General features: G+C 35.8%; 1 protein-coding gene across 2 annotated transcripts in view; it reads right to left on the bottom strand.

Moving 5' to 3' along the window:
• MACO1 (macoilin 1) overlaps window positions 1–19,452 on the bottom strand; it is a 57,453-nt gene that overhangs the window by 35,958 nt on the left and 2,043 nt on the right. For both annotated transcript variants that reach the window (XM_026702590.2, XM_087939646.1), the window contains exons 2-3: window positions 1,776–1,917; window positions 45–171 (exon numbers count right to left, since the gene is read on the bottom strand). In XM_026702590.2, coding sequence (XP_026558375.1) covers window positions 45–171; window positions 1,776–1,917 — 269 coding nt within the window. The remainder of the gene's footprint in view (window positions 1–44; window positions 172–1,775; window positions 1,918–19,452) is intronic.

The raw sequence follows: 19,452 nt of genomic DNA, 5'->3' as shown, positions 1-19,452 counted from the left end.
TGTTCTCAGATTTAACAGGCAGTGAAATACATAGGAAGACTTACCCGTATGCCAGACATACTGTACCCAAACATATGTGCTGGCAGCAAAAAACAACCACTGTATTGGTATGAATAGCAGACATATGATATTTGATGTGAATGCTACACAAACGAAAAATACTGAAAATGCCTAAAGAGAATCAAAGGGTTGGGGAGAAGAGAAAAACAAGAAAGTCCATTAGGTTTTGTTTTAAGATAGTGAATAGATTTCACTGAAGGCATTGCAATTGCATCTGTCTGTCTGTCTGTCTGTCTATAGTCCATCCTTACAAAGATTCAACATACTACCAAGAAAGCCACATAACAGAAATTTCCCCCTAATTATTAATAATTTCATGGCTAACATTTTATTGCAACTTTATAGAAAATAATTTCCTTTTTGTAAATACTGGTCATGCCCCTAATTTTCTCTCACATGGAATTCTGAATGTTTGTAATTTATAATTTACCAAATGATTTGCTGAAGTAGCATGGTTGTCTTTAATTCAAATTTGTTTCAGCCAATGACTATAAGCATCCTTCAACCTACACTACTAGAACTCCACAAATGTTTATCTATCAAGGCTCTTGCATGAAAATAATGTACATGAGTTATACATGAATTCAATGGGATTCACACAGGAACAAAAATGTAACTTTAGTATTATCTTTCCTTTATCTTCATCACTGTCTATATCAGTGTTTCTCAACCTTGGCAACTATGCTGGCTGGGGAATTCTGGGAGTTGAAGTCCACAGACCTTAAAGCTTCCAAGATTGAGAAAAACTGCTCTGTATGAATAGAGGCACTGTTTTTATTTTTCAGAACACAAAGGCAATTGCTAGATAAATTTACTCTGCATTGTAAGTAGCAATTTGAACCAGAGTATGCTAGTTGGATGCATTCATATTCATTATTTTTAAAATCTTATGCTGCTCATCAAAACAGATTAAATATTATCTATTTATTTTCATTTATTTGATTTACACTTGTAGAACAATGTGTAAAAAGTTGGTTATTGTGTAAAAGCTGACTGAAAGAAAGGGGAAAGACAATAAGCCAGTAGGGTTTCTTTTTTATCCAGTGGCATAGAGCTTCTTTCTAAATCAGAATGCATATATTTGATTTATATCTTTCCACCCAATAAAATCTTCATGGTTGCTAACTTTTTTTTAATTCCCCAAAATTAAAACTATTCTGTTATTCTATTATTAGAATCTGGCAAAAGAGATATGCTTTTAAAATGTTTTTGCTGTGGTGCTTCTAAGGGTATTGTCAGGATTGCTGCAACATACAAAAGGTTATTTCTTTGCTTACAGTAACCATTCTAATCCAGTATTAACTATGTTTGGTAACTACGAGACAAATGACTATTAGATATTGAGAGACAGTCTGTCTGTATTCTTCCTGTCCTTTTGTCTCATGTTACTTGGTGTTCTCAAAATATCTGTTAGATTCAGAGCCTGCAATCCAAAGAGCTGCTTACACCAGAAGTCCTTTCCCCCTTCAAGTTCCTCAAGCCTTGGGAAAAAAATTGCTTCTGAACATCAAGGGACCCTATTAAAGCACCCAGGGTACGGAAGGGAATGGTTCTGCAGCTGAAAATAGAGACAAGCAATCCCTTTTGCAAATAACTTTTTCAGAGCTATATATCAAACAGGACTCCAACTGTGAAATACATCAGAGAGCTGCTAATGCTAATGCTAGTAATAACAATAAACAGCTGATAAATACTTTTTCTATTTTTATACATACCAATCCCTGGTATCTGAAGGAATCATAAACACTCCGGATGAAAAGCCAGAATGGCCACAAATATTCAAATCTGAATTCCAAAACGAAGTCAGCCACCAACACAAGAGCCCAAACTACCAGGAACTTCAGATACAGGAAAGTACTGAAAGGAAAGAGGGAAAAAACTATTAATTTTGCACGTAGACAAAACTAGCAAGGCGATTTCATTTCTTATTCAAAATGGGTCTGTATTAATAAACACAGAAGGAAGTTCAAGTAAAAACAAAAAAAAGTTACATAACTGAAATTTGCAAGCATAATCTACACTGTGTTATACAAAAACCAACAGAAGTACATGGACAGTTGGTAGAGAAGGGACATTTAAAGAGCTAATGGAATAAAACTTCTAAAAAGTGCCTGTGTTCTGTTTCTTCCTCCAGAGAATAACTTCAACATTCAGCACTTTCATCTTTCAAAATGAAGCATGTCTGCCATAGTTGTAGTTTGAATTATAGTCCTGTGATATCAATCTGCAATGCTCATTTTATACACCTTCTGCATAAAGATGCAGAAACACTGAAATTTTGCTCCGTTTGCAGTCCATGCAAAATACAGATTAAACTGAAGCAGACTGAAATCATATGGTTTAGTGGCATATAATATACAGTATATCCCAATTCCAATAAGTGCTCAGATAATTAGTAGCAAGCATCAGAAATACTCTACTTGATATTGAAGAATCAACAAAACTACACCGAGGTGAGTCTGTTAAAGGAAACATCCTTTTCGAGTAAAAGCTATTATCTGGGGAGTTAGGTTTCCACATCATGGCATTGCCTGCTGCTTGGCTGTTTCCACTTGCTTTTCTGATTAAGGATTTTTAAAAAAATGCCTGCTAGCATTAACTTGTTTTTCTAACAAATCAAAGTTAGAAGGTGTAGTATGTCCTCGGCTTCCAATATTTGGCTTATTTGTAAGATGTAAGACAGAGTTTCTGATTTACGCAGTTTCTGATTTACAGTAACTTACAAAGGGGAAATTTGCTTTTTCATTCTCATTGGCAGGAAGGACTTAGCCCTGTTGATGTTGGAAGCGAGCCATTATCTTTGCCAATGTATCTGCCCAACAGTATTGATTTCATCAGACCTGGGTGCATCTTTATTTGTAGATGCCTAAATTCACATTTTTTTCTGTGTCAAAAACTGCCAGTTTCTACTACAAAATTATGTGAATTGATTCTTTTGTAGTTCAAAGGATAGGCAGCTACTTGTAAAACTTCAGTTCCCTTAACAGTTTCCCCTAACATTGTACTAATTTCTGAATTACTTACTATGTATCACATATTTTTCTCAAAGCTCACCTTCCAAGTTCACCCCAGGGAACTAGTGAATATTGGTACAGAATTTATGATTTTTATGACCCATCTTCAGTGTGGTTGCAAGCATAATTCTGGAACTGAAGCTGTAACATTCACCTTGGGGAATGACTTCTGTCACCAGAACAGTGGGAATGCAGTCTCGTAAATTTTCCTAGCAAAGAAACATTTTCTGAGCAAGAGCCACATTTGATTTCTGAGCAGTATTTTGGGGATTCCAAAAATAGGCTAAGCTGGGACAAATGATCAGATCATGACAAATGTGGCATCTAACTTAATTAAAAAGTGATTACTTTAAATCACACCTGATAAAATTTAATATTTTTCCCTGGGTTAAATGAAAAGTTACAAACTGGTGACAAATTTGGGAAGGGCTTGAGGCCATGCTTTTCACTGAACATGTGCTAGCCTCAGGTTATGCATTTTTGCAACAATTAACAGCAATCTTTGATATCATTGATTGTGCTATTTCCTGTTAAGCTGCATGGGTTGGGAATGAGAATAGTCTTACAGAAATATGTTCTATTTTCTAACTAAATGGAGGAATTCTATTTGAGTCCTTAAGACAACGGAATTTTGGAATCTGACAGATACCCTTTTAATTTTTATACATTAAATCATTTGACATTGTTACCTGGATATTTGGGCTAAAGTGCCATTATCATAAAAATGATACTCCTTCTGATTTCATCAAATTCAAAAGAGGTCCTATACTGCATGTTATTGATCAGTGGTTGGGTGTGCAGTACTAGATTGGTTAAAAGCCATTTACTGGTAATTGAGACTCAATTTAGTCAAGAGGGAGATATTATTACAGGATAGATGATTTGTTTAGCTCAGTAGCCTTCATCCTATTCTACTTGTCTTCTACAGCATTCTACAGTTAACGGTTCGGGATACTTACTGATCTAATTTACATACAACAGAAAGCAAGCTATTGCTGGTGACTTAGCCCTGTAAAAGACAGCGTCTGAGTGCACAGCAAAGTACAACCAGGTGGATCTCACAGCAAACCATCTCATTGCAAACGTTTTTTTGTGTAATAGTTCAATTGTGGTGGTTTGCATGGATTTGCAATTTGTTGAAAGTTAACACAGAAATATTGAATTTGTGAACCAAAACAAGAACTGTTTGGTGAACTGTTCCTGCCACTGAAGGACAGGAGTGATGCATGCATTGCCAGTGTCCGAACCTCAAGATTGTGACAGCTTTGAGAAATTGCTAGACGTCTGGTTTTTGTTTTAATGGATCATGTGATTATTCAAATAGGCTTCCCCATAAAACAATGTTGTCAATTTCAAAAGCTGAATAAAATATTTTAAAGTATTTATCTGCTATAAAACAAGTTTTCCTGACTATTCAAATGCTGATTATCCTTGAATAATAGATGAAACTTTTTTTTCATAGTTTTCTGTAAAATAATGCCCATGCTGGAATCCTTAACAGAATAATAATTTATCTAATGGTTAGAATTACTGATCCAATTGCTCAAAATTGTCCAAATATTTACTATATAATAAACACGATAGTATACTACATAGTATATGTATATATCACTAGACATTTATACAACAGCAAATGCTTCAGACTTCTGTTCCCAACTACAATCTTCAGAGATAGGCCCCGATCTAGTAAAGCAGCTGATTAAATTAATTAAGGAAAACTTAAATGTTAATGAAAGAGCTACTGCAAACTTAATATTACTGATCTTTTAAATGATTAATGAATTAAAGAATACTGGGTCCATGCATTTTCTTCACTTCCAAAGTAATCATACCTTGAAAATGAAGATAAATACTTAGAAATACAATGAAGTAATTTCTTTTAAAAATGACTATATTTGTAAATTGAAAGAGAATGATAAAATTATAAACATTTATGTTCTTTATATTGTATTTGTCCCAAAAGAAAGAAAATACTATTACAAACATTTTTAAATACCCTGAGTAGACTTTCTACACAATGCAGATTACACCATAACATGTATCAAGTTTGCCTTTATAGTAATAGATTGGAACAATTTATGAGGGTAATACCAGTAAACTGGTATTGTGGTTTTTATGTTCTGTAAGCTGCCTTCAGTCGCCATGGATGAATAGGTAGCAATATAAGTTCAATAAACAAACAAACAAACAAACAAACTGCATCTTCATAGCAAACGCAAAGCTGAAAAGTGAGAAGAAATTTGAGCAGGAGAAAAAAGAGGAGAAGCCAAGAGCCTGATAAAATACTGTTTGCCTCTATATACATTTAACCAAAACAGAGTAAAGGAAACTAGGAGAAGGAAATGTGAGAATGTCAGAAATGAAGAGAAAACAGAAGAAAATCTCCTGCTTTTGGGGAGGGGAAGTGATGGTAGTTTAACTCTTTCAAGAAATATAAAAAAGGCATTAGAAAAGAAATACAATCTATAATGCCAAAAAGAAATCAGGAATTTCTTTGTTTCAGTTCTTTTTCTATGCTACAATGCTGTCCTATGAAATCACTGTCAGGGGAATTATGAAGTTAAGATTTTTAACCTATCCATTTACATCTCAAAAAATATCATCTCACTCAATTTATGAACTCAGGTCAAGACTCAAAACCAGCAAAAAACATGCTGTAATCACAATACCACATCACAAATGTAGCATTTAGCATTAGCAGATCCAATCAAACATCAAGCATTAATGCTCTCTATCCTCATGCAATTTCCTCTCTTTAACAAACCGTAGTTGAGATTGTAGTCTGAGATCTGTGAGAACCAAGAGAGCTGAAAATCAGGAATTAACGCAAAGTAGAGGAGGAGTGAGGAAGAGCATGGCATTCATGGAACCCGCCAAACCATGCCTTGGCATTATAAAATGGCTTTTCCAGTGATGCCATGTTAACTTTAAAGCTAGATCAGACTAGATCAATATTAAGGTAAAGGATCTTAGATATAGGATTGTAATTTAATTGTACATTTGTCATAATTATAAACTAAGCACCTAAACCACCTTTATATTTATATCATATCACAGTCCCCAAATTCAGGTAAGCCTTCTCTTTAGCCCAATGTAATATTTTCTGTGGGGTCCTTGGTGCTCTGAGCTTTGTTGCTTCCTTGCAGATATTTCATTACCTAACTAAGTAATATCATCAGTACTAGAAGGGAATGTTCTCTGTTTATAGACTAGTGGCTTGCCTTGTCAGTGCTGGTGGGAGTGTTGGTGATTCTTTGAATAGGAAGTTGTTTACTGTCAGCTTGTTTGTCTTGATAATTCCTTGATTGGGGTATATTTTCTCCAGTTGTTTTGGAAGGGAAATATGAGAAAACCCCTTCTGAAACTTGATACTGCCCCTGTGACACAGGTGCCATAGAAACCACAGCACATGTTATTTTGTATTGTCAGTTCTACAGGGACATTCGCCACCTGTTGATTACCCCCTTTTAAACTAAATTTCCTGGGCATGCCAATATTTTTAACTTCCATTATTTGTTAGATAACCAGGACAAATCTATTTCTCTAAAAGTAGCAAAATTCTGCTACATTATGTCTAAGCTTTGCCCACAAGGTTGCCAACAATCCTTAAAATTAGGGGTTAACTTTGCTTTGTTTTACTGAATATATTTTAATCAATGATGGAAACAAAGTTTCTGCCTAACTGTCTATCTGGGTGTTACATTAGAATTAATCCAGCCAAGCTTTCCGATCTGGCCTGCTCATGTTCTAATATAGGAAACTGTTATCTAATAAAAATAATTTAAAAACCTGCAAATTTTGTTCTAGGGCTTATTTGGCAAGATAAAACATTTCTCCTATATTGGAATTATTGCGGAATTACAAACTTGATATTGTAAACTCTCTTATGGAGACAGAGTTCCTAGAAATAGCACTCAGTGCAATTCCTCTTCAAAACATCGTAGTCAAAGTATCTGGATTTAAACTTTCTTCCTTTAGAACACATGAAAAGCTGAAATTGAAAAGCTGTATCCTCTCATGGCAGAAAGAAGAGTTGTAAGGCTATTATCTATCAGTAAATATTAAGGTAAGCTTCTGATGGATAGATTAGACTGCAGTTAATTTTCTTCATTTTTATTAAAATGATTGATCTTAAGTCAGATATATTATAATATCAGAAAGAATAGACGTGAAGTTTGTATTATTGTACAAACTTCACCTATTCTAACTCAGCTTGCCCATAACATCTAATCAGTACCAGAAAGGAAATTTTTCTCAAAAGTACTTAGGATAATGTTTCTCAGTTTCAGCAGCTTTAAGATGTGTGAATTTCAATTCCCAGAATTCCTCAGCTGGCATTCTAAGCATTGAAATCTGCACATCTTAGAAGTTGTTGATGTTGAGAAACACTGGCTTAGGACAGTCTCCAAGGAACAAAAAATTCAGAGTGTGTTATATTATCTACTACAATAAGGGGTATTACATTCAGCAGCAGATAAATATTCCCAACAGTAAGTCTAATTAATTTTTAAAAACCAACTGCATCAGGAAGAAGAAAAGTTGTACATAAAAACAATACTACTCATGATCTTTGCATTGTTTTTATTTACATTGTAATGAAGTTCATTTCCAATCTTTAAGACAAAATAGTATAATGTTCTATTTTAATATTCATTACCTTCATTGCAAATTGTTTTAAAATGCACCTGAATGGAAAACAGTGTAAAAACATATCTCATATTATTGAAATACCATGAGGAAGTACACTTCTAAGTTGACAAAATCTAGCCATTCTCTATTTTTAAGGTAGAAAAATTCCACCACAATTTGAAGTTGTTTTCTATTAATGCACTTTCTTACTTAATTATAAAAACTTTACTGAATCTCCAATATGGTCAATTTATTCTCTCAATAAACATTTGTTCATTATTATTAGAAACACTCATCCTTTATTTTATTTTATTTTATTTATTTTGTCAATCGCTTACAAGATAATAGGTATAAGTATAAACATGAGTAAGAATACAGGAAACAGGCACGAATAAATGGGGACAATAGGACAGGGATGGTAGGCACGATTGTGCACTTATGCATGCCCCTTACAGACCTCTTAGGAAAGGGGTGAGGTCAATAGTGGATAGTTTGAGGTTAAAGAGTGGGGGTTAGAGGATGTAACAATAGAGTCAAGTAGTGCATTCTAGGCATTGACCACTCTGTTGCTGAAATTGTACTTTCTGCAATCAAGTTTGGAGCGGTATACATTGAGTTTGTATCTGTTGTGTGCTCTTGTATTGTTGTGGTCAAAGCTGACCACAACAGCTACCACAACTACCAGTCATTGACTGGTAGTACTGGTAGCACATTGTAGCGGATAATTTTGTGTACTACGCTTAAATCCATCCATAGGCAGCGTAGTTCTAGGTTGTCCACGCTCAAAATTTCAAGCCTGGTGATATAGGGTATTCTGTTACGAGCAGAGGAGTGTAGTACTCTTCTCGTGAAATACTTATGGACTCGCTCAACTGAATTATTGAAAAGGAGATGAATATATCCTGTGTCTGCTGACCCAGGGTGGGATACAAAATAAACACAGTCACAAAAAAAGTGAAGCCCCTTTTATTCCTTCACTTTGCTTCCAAGCTCCAAATATCCTTGACTGGAGACAAAAAACTTCCACACAAGCAGTTACAAGGAGGAAGAAATGTCGTTTAAATTATAAAGAGTAAAAAACAACACAAACCAGACAAGATAAGGGCTTGAAGATGTCCACAGATATCAGAACACACACTGGGAAGGACGCCAAACTTAGAGAGGAACCATAAACTAGAGATATTTCCTCACTTTGTTTCCAGAGTTCGCCCGTAAGCATGTCCGTCCTCTTATTCAGTCATCACAGCTGCAGCCCATGAAGAGGATCAAGGCCCTCTCCTCCCAAGGAAACCACGTCTCTCCCTTATCCTCTCCTCCCTGTGTGCCCTAGGATGAAGAGGGGATGGGCCTGGGTCCTCCTCTGACTGCCCAGACAGCCTCTGCCCTTCCCCAGCCTCCTCCACAACCTCCACACTTCCATTCCTTGTGGGCTGTTCCTCCTCTCCCTCAGAGTCAGTCTCCACCAGGGGCATGACACTATGGGAAAATATGAACATGGCCAAAACTTGTTCAGTTCCAATTTTGATTACATCTTTAGTTTGATGTCATGTTAATTGACCAAGTTATTTCATACAGAGATTGACTTTACATCCAGGTTTAGGAAAAGGGTTTAAAAACATTAGCCTGATAATCAAAGTGAAGAAGTTGATGTGGGTAAGTGCATGGAGAGAGAACCAGTTTGGTGTAATGGTTTAAGGCAGAGGTCTCCAAACTTGGCAACTTTAAGACTTGTGGACTTCAACTCCCAGAATTCTCCAGCCAACTGTTGGCTGGAGAATTCTGGGAGTTGAAGTCCACAAGTCTTAAAGTTGCCAAGTTTGGAGAACTCTGGTTTAAAGCATCTGGGAGACGCTTTAAATGGGAGACGAGTTCTAGTCCTGCCCTTCTAGCATGAAATCCTCTTTGTGCAGTAATTTTAGGCCAGTCCCTGTTTTTCAACACTAAGAAAAAGGCAATGGTAAACTACTAAAAATGTTGCCAAGAAAACTGCATAGACTTGTCCAGGCAGTTGACAGAAGTCAGGAATGACCTGAAGGTATACCCCCACCCCCCAAAAAGTTCAGGTAATTCTATATACATGAGTGAACAGGTGGCAGAGAATGAATGAAAGGACTATCCTTCTCTTTAATGAGCAGAGAAATAAGTGAGCTGCCAAAGGAAAGAGCTCTTCCTATATCAAAGATAGAAACATATCAAGAATATCCTCTGCCAGCCCCCAGAAAGCTGGTGAAGGATTTGCAAGTTAGCAAATGTTTGTGGATTTGGTTGCAAGACTGGACTAGCTTAATAAGGTTTTGGACAGAAGTTAAGAATTTGCAGGCATTTTCTATCATCAAAAGATTGTGATGAACTATCTCAGTAATGTGCAGTCCTCTCATCTTGCTTTCTGGCTGTTCTTTGCTATTAGCATGTTTTTCTGAATGACAAATTAAACCACGCAGCCAGTCCCCCACAATCTATTAGCTATTCTGTTTGTTTGCCAATAAGCCACAAAATGGCTTGTCATATTATCCAAACATGCTCACAGTGATATGAATGAATATGTGTGTCTGTTTTAGTTAATGATTGATGGAAAGATAGAAACGCCAATAAAAGTACCACTCCCTCCCACAACTTCTATGGGAAAGACAGGCCTATTTTACCAAAAAGAGTATAACAGGTAGTCCTCAAATTACAACAATTCACTTAGTGACTGTTCAAAGTCACAATGGTACTGAAAAAAATGACTTATGACCATTTTTCACACTTATGATTGTTATAGCATCCCCATGGTCACATGATTTACATTTGGATGCTTGATAGCTGACTCACATTTTTGACCGTTGCAGTGACCCAGGGTCAAGTGATCACCTTTTGCAACCTTCTAACAAGCAAAATCAATGGGAAAACCAGATTCACTTAACAACCATGTTAACTAATTTAATAACTGCAGTGATTCACTTAACTGTGGCGAGAAAATGGGGCAAAATTCACTTAACAAATTTCTCTTCGCAACATACATTTGGGGTTCAACTGTGGTTGTAAATTGAGGATTACCTGTAGTTAAGCTAGATTTGCAGAGGCCCAGGAGGTTCAAGTGCCTCCTCAAAGAAGCTCACCAATGGGAAGAAAACTGAGGTATTCCAGATATGTAACATGCTAATTAATAAATTAATATCCATACTTTCTCCTTATACAACAGTTACCAACCTCCAAAATTTTATGATATGTGGACTTCAATCCCCAGAATTCCCAATCCAGCAGGCTTGGCAGTTGAAATCCATAAATTTTAAAGTTGTTGAGTGTGAGAAACACTGGAACAGAATAAGTAACTGACAGACAGGTTTACATAAAGGAAATCATTAAAATGAGTAAGCCACAGCATGGAATTTTCTAACATGCTCACGCAAAATTATTTAACAAGATTCTTTGCTTATGGACAAAATACCCTCTGCCAAGAAGCAACCACAGCTCTTTGGAACTGCTGCAAGGACATTCTACCTAGATTTTCTAGGCTCCATGGAAAATGCTACTGTTAGAGGGAAGGATGCTTCATTTGTGAAGGAAGCAAATTGTCCAATGATCTGCAGTATATATTTCATAATTTATGACAGAGGAATAACCCAAGAAATGGAAATGAAATCTCAACTTCTTTCAAAATTAAACCTGACAGAGGTAGTCATTTAAGCACTACTACCTGTACAATAACAGAAAGATATACAACAGAACCATTCATCATATTTGAAATCAAAAGTTAGGGATCCCAAGACATTGTTCAAATATAAACATTAAAAATTACAGATCAAGGAAGAATAAAGAGCCAAGGAGAGATACGTATCAAATGGCATTAAGCCACTCTAAAGCAAACTTGTCTATTTGACAAAGAAATGGAAATAATTATGTTCTACTCAACAAAAATCAAATAAATTGCAGTTTTGCTACAAACACACTTTGCTATATACAAAAGGTTCTACAACAAGCAAGAAGAATGCAATTATATGTCAGGTTTTAAATAAATGCAAAGATGTGGTGGGAGTGGTATAATCTAATATAAAAGCTAATCCATGAAAGGAACTTTGAGTATTTACCAATATTCACTGCATTATGTATTATTAGTCACTAAAAATTTCTGCAGTATAAAGCTACTGAACAAAAGAAGCAGTCATCTCACATCAAAGCAGATTTGCCAGTAAGGCACAGATGTTACTATCTATTAGCATTTTTTAATCCACCACTTCCTTTCACACATGATAGTTATTTGTGGCCACAGGGGGAGTTGGATACTGAGCAAGCTTTTGTCAGGCTCCTCGTGGGTCTTACTGGAGGCAACTCTTAATTCCCACAAGGGTGTGGTTGTTTATAAGCTCGTTCCAGTGCACAACTGCATATCAGATGTGGCATTAAGAAAGCAAATTTAGACATTATAGAGAATTATTCTCCAACAATAATGCATTCAGAAAAGACACATGGTGTATTATCCTCCAGATGGCATTCTTTCAGGGCATAAGTAGGTTGAAAATCCCAACTTGTCTGAAAGATGAAATGGAATAACTCGCTACAGCCAACTCTCCATAGCCAGCTAGTTGCGGCCAAGTCACCATGGCCAACTTGCTGTGGGGCAAATTGCTATGGCCAACTCACTGCAGGACAACTCACCACAATTAATTCACCACAACTCACAATTAATTCAATTTAATTATTTAAAATAAATAAAAAATATTTTAATTGTTGTCATTCAGATTTCATTTTGTCCCTCCTTTTACATCCATTCTTTAATTATACTATTCCACCATTTCTTTGATATTAGTGTAACTCTTGTCCCACAGCGAGTTGTCCTGTGGTGAGTTGGCCATGGTGAGCTGCCCTCTGGTGAGTTAGCCATTGCAAGTTGGCTGTAGTGAGTTGGCTGTGCTGAATTGTCATGGACCCCTGACCATTACACCATTACACAGATTCTAAATTGGTGTGTTTGCAAGGACATTTCTACTTTGCTCGACATTTTTCTCTATGAGGAAAACTTGCACCAGGGATATAAAAGAGGCAGGAACCTGTTCAATTCCTCATAGACCAAAAGTTTTTCATCCTTGACCTACAACAGAATGTAAGCAACCATGAAGCATTGGAAAATAGGCCCCCATTCTTTCACCACAGAAATTTCTGTGTCACTTAACAACAAAGTTGGGGCTCAGTTGTGGTCATAAGCTGAGGACTACCTGTATTTCCATTGCTCAACCCTTCTTCTTTAAAAAGCAATTTACAACATGTCAGCAAGATATACTTACAAAAGCTATTGGTAAAAACAAAAAATAAGGCTCCCTTGCTGTACTTTATCTCTGAGGCCTACATGACCATGTTGATCTTATTTTCTTGACAGAAGTACAGCATAAAAAAATGTAACAGTTCAGATAAAGTAGTGTGATTCTCTACTTTTGAAGACACACACGGAATTGAAATAACTGAAGATAAGAATCAAAACTCTGGCACCCCATTATTATTTCTTCTGTAACAAAGCAGTCAAGATGCAACTTGCAAGACTAACGTGCTCTAGAATTGTCTTGCAAATTCAGAAGAATGTTCCCATAACATTTTAGCTCTATTCAAAAAGGAACATTTTATCATTTATGAACTGCATTTATTCATCCACCTAGAATAGATGAATACTTTAGAGCAGGGTTTATCAGTCTCAGCATCTTTAAGATGTGTGGACTTCAACTCCCATAAGTCTTCAGCCAGCACATTTGACAGTACTGTTGTAGAGTAGATATTTGTATATTTCAATGCTTAAGATAAACCAAAACACTAGCTCAAGCAATCAAGATACAAAAAATATTTTTTTTAAAAAAACAACATATTATTTAGCAAATGATTGTCACGCAGCAACTTATGCACTTTATTCTACCCATGGAATCAGAGATGACCAAAAATGGCCAAACCAGGAGTAAGAAAATATCACCAGCTGTGCAAGACTTTTTCAAGCCAACCACTTAGATTTTCCTCAATCTTCTTGCCAAGGCACTCCTCCAAAAAATTCTGTGTTATCACACAGTCTGGCTGGGCCATTCCTCCCTTTAGAACTAGGAAAATTTAGTGTTGCATCTCTGCAAAGTGGCACCTGATTTCCAGATGTGCAGCACTAAGCTGATTTCTTGATTCTCTGACCCAACTTGGGTAGGCTCCTAGACTGAAAAACATATTAATCCAAATTAAATTATAAAGCAGTTTACTCTGAAAAGCTCAGAACTGCACTCTACATTGAGATCAGTGCAGGAATCCCAATGCTTTAATATTATCCACAACAGGTTTTTCACAAGACGGTAATATCTATTCTACATTCATTTGCTTCTACCTACTACTACCCACTACATACAGAGGCCAAATGTACTATAAATAGAATCAGTACATTATCACAGCCTATGATTTTCAACAATCTGCTTCACAGTTCTTTCTGAACATTTGCTATTTCTCTTCAAGAGTCTTTTAGCCATATAGCTAAATTCAACATTCCTCCCATTTTCTTATATTGAAGAAATAACCATGTGCCAAACGAACAGCAAGAAAACTAAAAAAATAAACCCAGAATTTCGTGGCTGTGCTGAAGATAGCATTAACAATCATCCTTTAAGTCTTAGCATAAAATACCTTTAATTACTCTTCACGTTTAAAGTGTATCTTGTATTTGATACTTAGAAAGTAAAGATTAAACAACAATTGGAAATACAATTGTTGCAACAATTGTAACATAACTGTTGCAACATGCCTAGTGGTAATTGTGGTTACCAGTACTTTAACACCAAAGAGCCTATGGACATGATGTAAGATGAGATCCGTAACTGTCCTTGTTTTTCTAACACTATTATTGTTTGCTGTTCTCAGAAAACCAGGTTCAAAACCTCCCACATATAACCTTTTGGACTATCAGTTTGAGGTGCATCGTTTAGTATTTTTGTGCCAAAAAAAAGCTATCATTATCAGGAGCGTAATCAGTCTTCGAAATGGTTGTGGATAAGCTTTAGACTTTAATATGTATAATATGGCTTATAACTTTAGAGCTGGTTTTCTTTTACAATATAGTGCTGATTCCACAGCTTTGACTGTATTTATTTACATTTTGTATTTCTTAACCACCCATCTCTCTCATTTTTCCCAATTTAACTTAATGGATCTGCCTCTTTGTTATTCAGAATTGTGTATGAACATGATAGCTTGGGCACAGATACAACATGAACATTTCATGCAAAATCAAAGCAGAACTCATCCGATGCCAAGTAGTCCTTGCTGGAAGAATCTCCTGCTACGTGTAAGTGTGGTGGTGCCTTTCCAATTGAGATACTGCTAAGTCTCACCACTTACACTTTCTGATGCAAAAAAAACCCCTAATCAAACGATAAAATTTTCATAGCAAAGTGTTTTTTAAAGCAGGTCTATGAGTCCAAAGATGCAGCCATGAGCACAACCAACTTTTGATTCTCCTTAATTTGAGAAACAATGAGATCAGTAAACTGAACTGATATCTGACCTCTACATAAAAATACAAAGACCCTCCTCCTTCCAAAAAAGGAACACAGGACTGTATCAGAAATGATGGAATAACACAATTTAAAAATCTGGTAATGATTGTTCCCCTAGCCCAATGCAGCAAAAATAGCCTCCAAATATGTACAACATTTATTTGAGCCACAGCTATTTCAGGCCCTAATCCTTGTATAAGAATGCATTTGCTTGCTTGGTACCAAAATTATCATTTCATTTTTTTTTAAATGGAAATTATTCGGGGGGGGGGGGATCCTGACAAAACTATGGTAATACCTTTTAAAAATGAATTGCTGAATAACAAATAATATGCATTCGTGTTATATATATATATGACTGATGTATCAACACTTTTTCTCAGAGGATAAAAAAATGAGAAATACTTTGCACACAACCGTGAGCAACAGGCCAGTGGAGCCTTCCATTTATTTTTCTTAAGCAGCAGCCAGAGATCCCGATCTTGCCAATCACATAGCAAAGGACTTTGAGTACTGTTTTGGAATGGGGGAAAGGCTTAAGAATAGGTTTTCAGCAGTTCAAAATTAATACTACTGCTATGTACATCCATTTGGCTGCTGCAGCAGAGTGCCAAGGTAGCATGGCATAATCCCTTTGTTTGGCTGGCATCAACTGGATCTTTCCCTCCCAGAGAGTTCTCCTTCCAATGACTACCCCATCTAGTCTTTACTAATGATTTATTCATCTATATAATACAATCTATTATACAATTGATATACATCCCACTAGAAAGGGCAGGGAAACTGAAAAATGGAGTGGATGTGAGAGGGAGGAATCTAAAGATAGAAATCATGTAAGGCTTTGGCTTAGTTCTACTAGTAAGAATCAAAATAGAATCTACAGCCTTTCCAGAAAAGGTGAGTTTTGGGACAAACATAAAGTAAGTAGGAGATTACAATACGGCATTGTTTGACAACACAAGAGGTATTTGGTAATGTTACATAAAGAATGTGTTGTTTTTTTCTTCTACTCTTCTACCTACTTCTTCTACTTTCATGAAGAATATTTCTTATCAAAACATTCTCACGTAAGGCAATGGCAAACCACTTCTATAACAATGCCACAGAAGCATATGGAGGAGTCCACCATTATTTTACTATGACTTTAGACTGTAAATAGATAGGTATGGTAATCTGATTTTTTAAAAATTCTTAGAAAATAATAATCCATACACATACATTTACTAATCTAAGAAAGTAAGTAAGTAAGTTGTATTAGCCATGAAAAGAAGCCACTCTTTTTGGCTTAACATGTAAACTATTTGTCTCTTTAAAATGGTAAAAAAAATGCCCCTCATTCTTCCATCCTCAGCAATGAAATGATCACACTGCTTGTAGGAAATACAGGATTGCTTATGTCTACCAGACAAGTTACTCTATAGTGCATCCAATCTGATTAGCTACTTGAAGCCCATCACAATATTTACAGAGATTAATTTAGCATAAAATTTCTCAAGTTTTTCAAATTCTTTGATGTCAACATGACAATTCTGTAATTACGCTAGCTCTAACAAAACATGGAATTGTAGAAATATTTTCAACCAGTATTCGACATTTATGTAAGATCACGTCCATTTTCAGTAAGCTTATAACAGCTTTCTAAAATAGATCAGTATTATCACATTTATTATTTATTACAAGTCTTCCACTGTGATAGAATGCTGAGATAATGCTTTAGAGTCACTTCCTGACTTTATAGCTGAACTAAGACTTAAACTAACATGCCAATAAGAGGTGATTAGTACCCTCCAGAAATGTTGATTTCCATATGATAGTTGGAAGTCTGGTAGTGTAATTTTACAAAAGGCTGTTGAAACCTGATTTATACCCAATGCAGCTTTAGCACTTCAACTAGAAGTTAATGGTAATATTCTGCCATATTAAACTTAAGGAAGCACAGGGATCTGGTACAAAGCTAAGCTCATGCATTAACCTAATAAATTAATCATATGTCTGAAACATCTACCAATCAATGTTCAATGGGGAAGCAGAACATAAATCTTGCCATTTTTAGCCCCATGTTTGAAAGAAAAGAAAAACAGAATTACTAAGTCACCCCATCTCTGTGACCTGGCAAAGAAGCACAACAAATCTGGGCTGAAGGTTGGGTCATGATCTCTAGGACCACACAGAACTTGGTCTGCAGCATGTACTGTATACAGCAAGTGTACACTCTGACACTGTCTTTGCTAGCATCTGCAGGGAACATGAGTCCTGTTTATGCCCAAGCAAGTCTTCTGCCACTCAAGATAAAAAACAGCTATACTTTAAGTCTGTCATTCCAAAACATTACCATCTAAGAGAATAGTGGACTTAAATAATGGTATGCTCATTCTTAACAGTATGTGACAAAAATAACTATCATAGGTTAGATTTACAGACATGCAGATTAGTATTAATTATGTTGCTGGAAGGGCCATGCCTACTTCTTTATAGGAAAAGATTATCATAATATTATAAACATAAATGAGCAATCAGAGAAGAGAGCTAGTCAGGAGATACCAATAACTAGAGCTGGCCTCTATTTGGAATCATAATTTTTCAAAGCAAACAGTTGATAATTTTATTTGATCTTGACTGGGCTAACTTTGTCAGATCGATGAAGAAATGGGCCCTGTCCAGTGCATTTTGATAGCCGGAAAATAACTAGGCCAGACCTCTGTTTGTATCTGTGAAAGATCTGGTTAGCCTTGGTTTTTCTCCTAGCAATCTTTTTAAAAGCCTGATTGTTTTTATAAAATTTTGTTTTGTGTAAGTAATAATTTGGAGAATACATGTACTGATACCGTCTTCCCTGTAAACTGTTTTCCTATACATTTAAAGAGTACCACTCACTATTATATATAGAGCACGCACCAGAAATATGTGAAAAATATATACACGAGCCCAGAAAATAATAACTGCTGTTCTTAAGCAGTTAGCTATGCAATATTACATAACAGAACTTCAATTCAAACGGGCAAATTTCCTTTGGGGGAATATAGATTTTCATAGCTGGGTCTCATTCTAAGTTATTCTTTATAACAGCTATTAATGTGTGACTTCTCTGAAAACAAAACTCATATAGCAGTAGGTATTCATTGATATTGTGATCTCTTTTCCTTTCCCAGTCATTGTGAAAACATAACTCCTCAGGCTTAGCCAATGACAAGTATAATTTGTCTGCCAAACTCTGTATCTATTAGGCCCTTTGTAATTATATAAACTGACAGCAATATAGCATTTTCTGCAAATTGTGCAGTAACTTCACTGAGAAACTATTGAAGTTCATGGTTAGAAGAGGTGAATGAAGTATTGTGTTCAGCTAATGATAATTACTTAAAAATACTACTGCGTATAATGTGCAAAAACTAAATCACCATAGAAAATTCCAATTCTTTAATATCTTTCTCACCAAAGAATACAAACCATTTTTGGTATAGTACCAAAAAAGAAAATAATGCAGGAAAAAACAGACATGAAAAATTTAAAAAAAACCAATTGTGATTCTCTGACTTGGGAAGTAAGTCTGAAGTTAAAAGTCTCCAGAAAAGTTACAATAGTTACAAAAAGGAAAAGCCCATCATTTAAAACTATAAAGCCCAAAAAAAGACTTTGGGGTAAGGGACTGTGGCAAATAATAAAGGGGTAGGGAAGTAAACACAAGAAAACTAAGCATAGAGAAAAACATAAGATGTGTAAAACTGTTACAGAGAAGGACTGGGGAATGTAATTTTTGAGGAAATAGTAAAAAGCAGATCATAATAAATGAGTCAAGTCATTATCAAGGTTCATTGATAAGAAAAACTAATGGCATGTGGGGGGCACTACATTAGCTTAGCAAAGTACAATGGGAGGAATGAAAAGGCAAAGCCAGGCTCATTGATGTAGAGAAGGGCTATGGGAAGAAGTCCTTAAACAACATCTACAGAAAAGAGTTAACACCGTAGGACACAAGTACAAAGATAGGATAAAAAAATTACAGAATCAGAACTACAGAAAACTCTGTCAATGGAGAGCAGAAGCAAGAAAACAAGTGTCCTCTGGATCTGAGGTCAAGAGAAGCTATGATTTCTAGCCAAGGGAGCCAAGAGTATTGGCCAAAGTTACTGCTCTCTCTTGTTCATCCTTTCAAGAGGTGGCTGTTTCACTGGATGATGTTATGAATAAATGAGTAGGAAAGCAAAATAATTCCTTAAAAGGTTGCCAAATGGAATAGTTGAGAAGAATCTAAAAGTAATATG

The sequence above is a fragment of the Pseudonaja textilis genome, chromosome 10 (genome assembly GCF_049901715.1).
Source record: "Pseudonaja textilis isolate UNSWEBS1 chromosome 10, rPseTex1.2, whole genome shotgun sequence".
Lineage (NCBI taxonomy): Eukaryota > Metazoa > Chordata > Lepidosauria > Squamata > Elapidae > Pseudonaja > Pseudonaja textilis.
The sequence above is the reverse complement of the archived record's forward strand: the minus strand, read 5'-3'. Positions and strand labels throughout refer to the sequence as shown.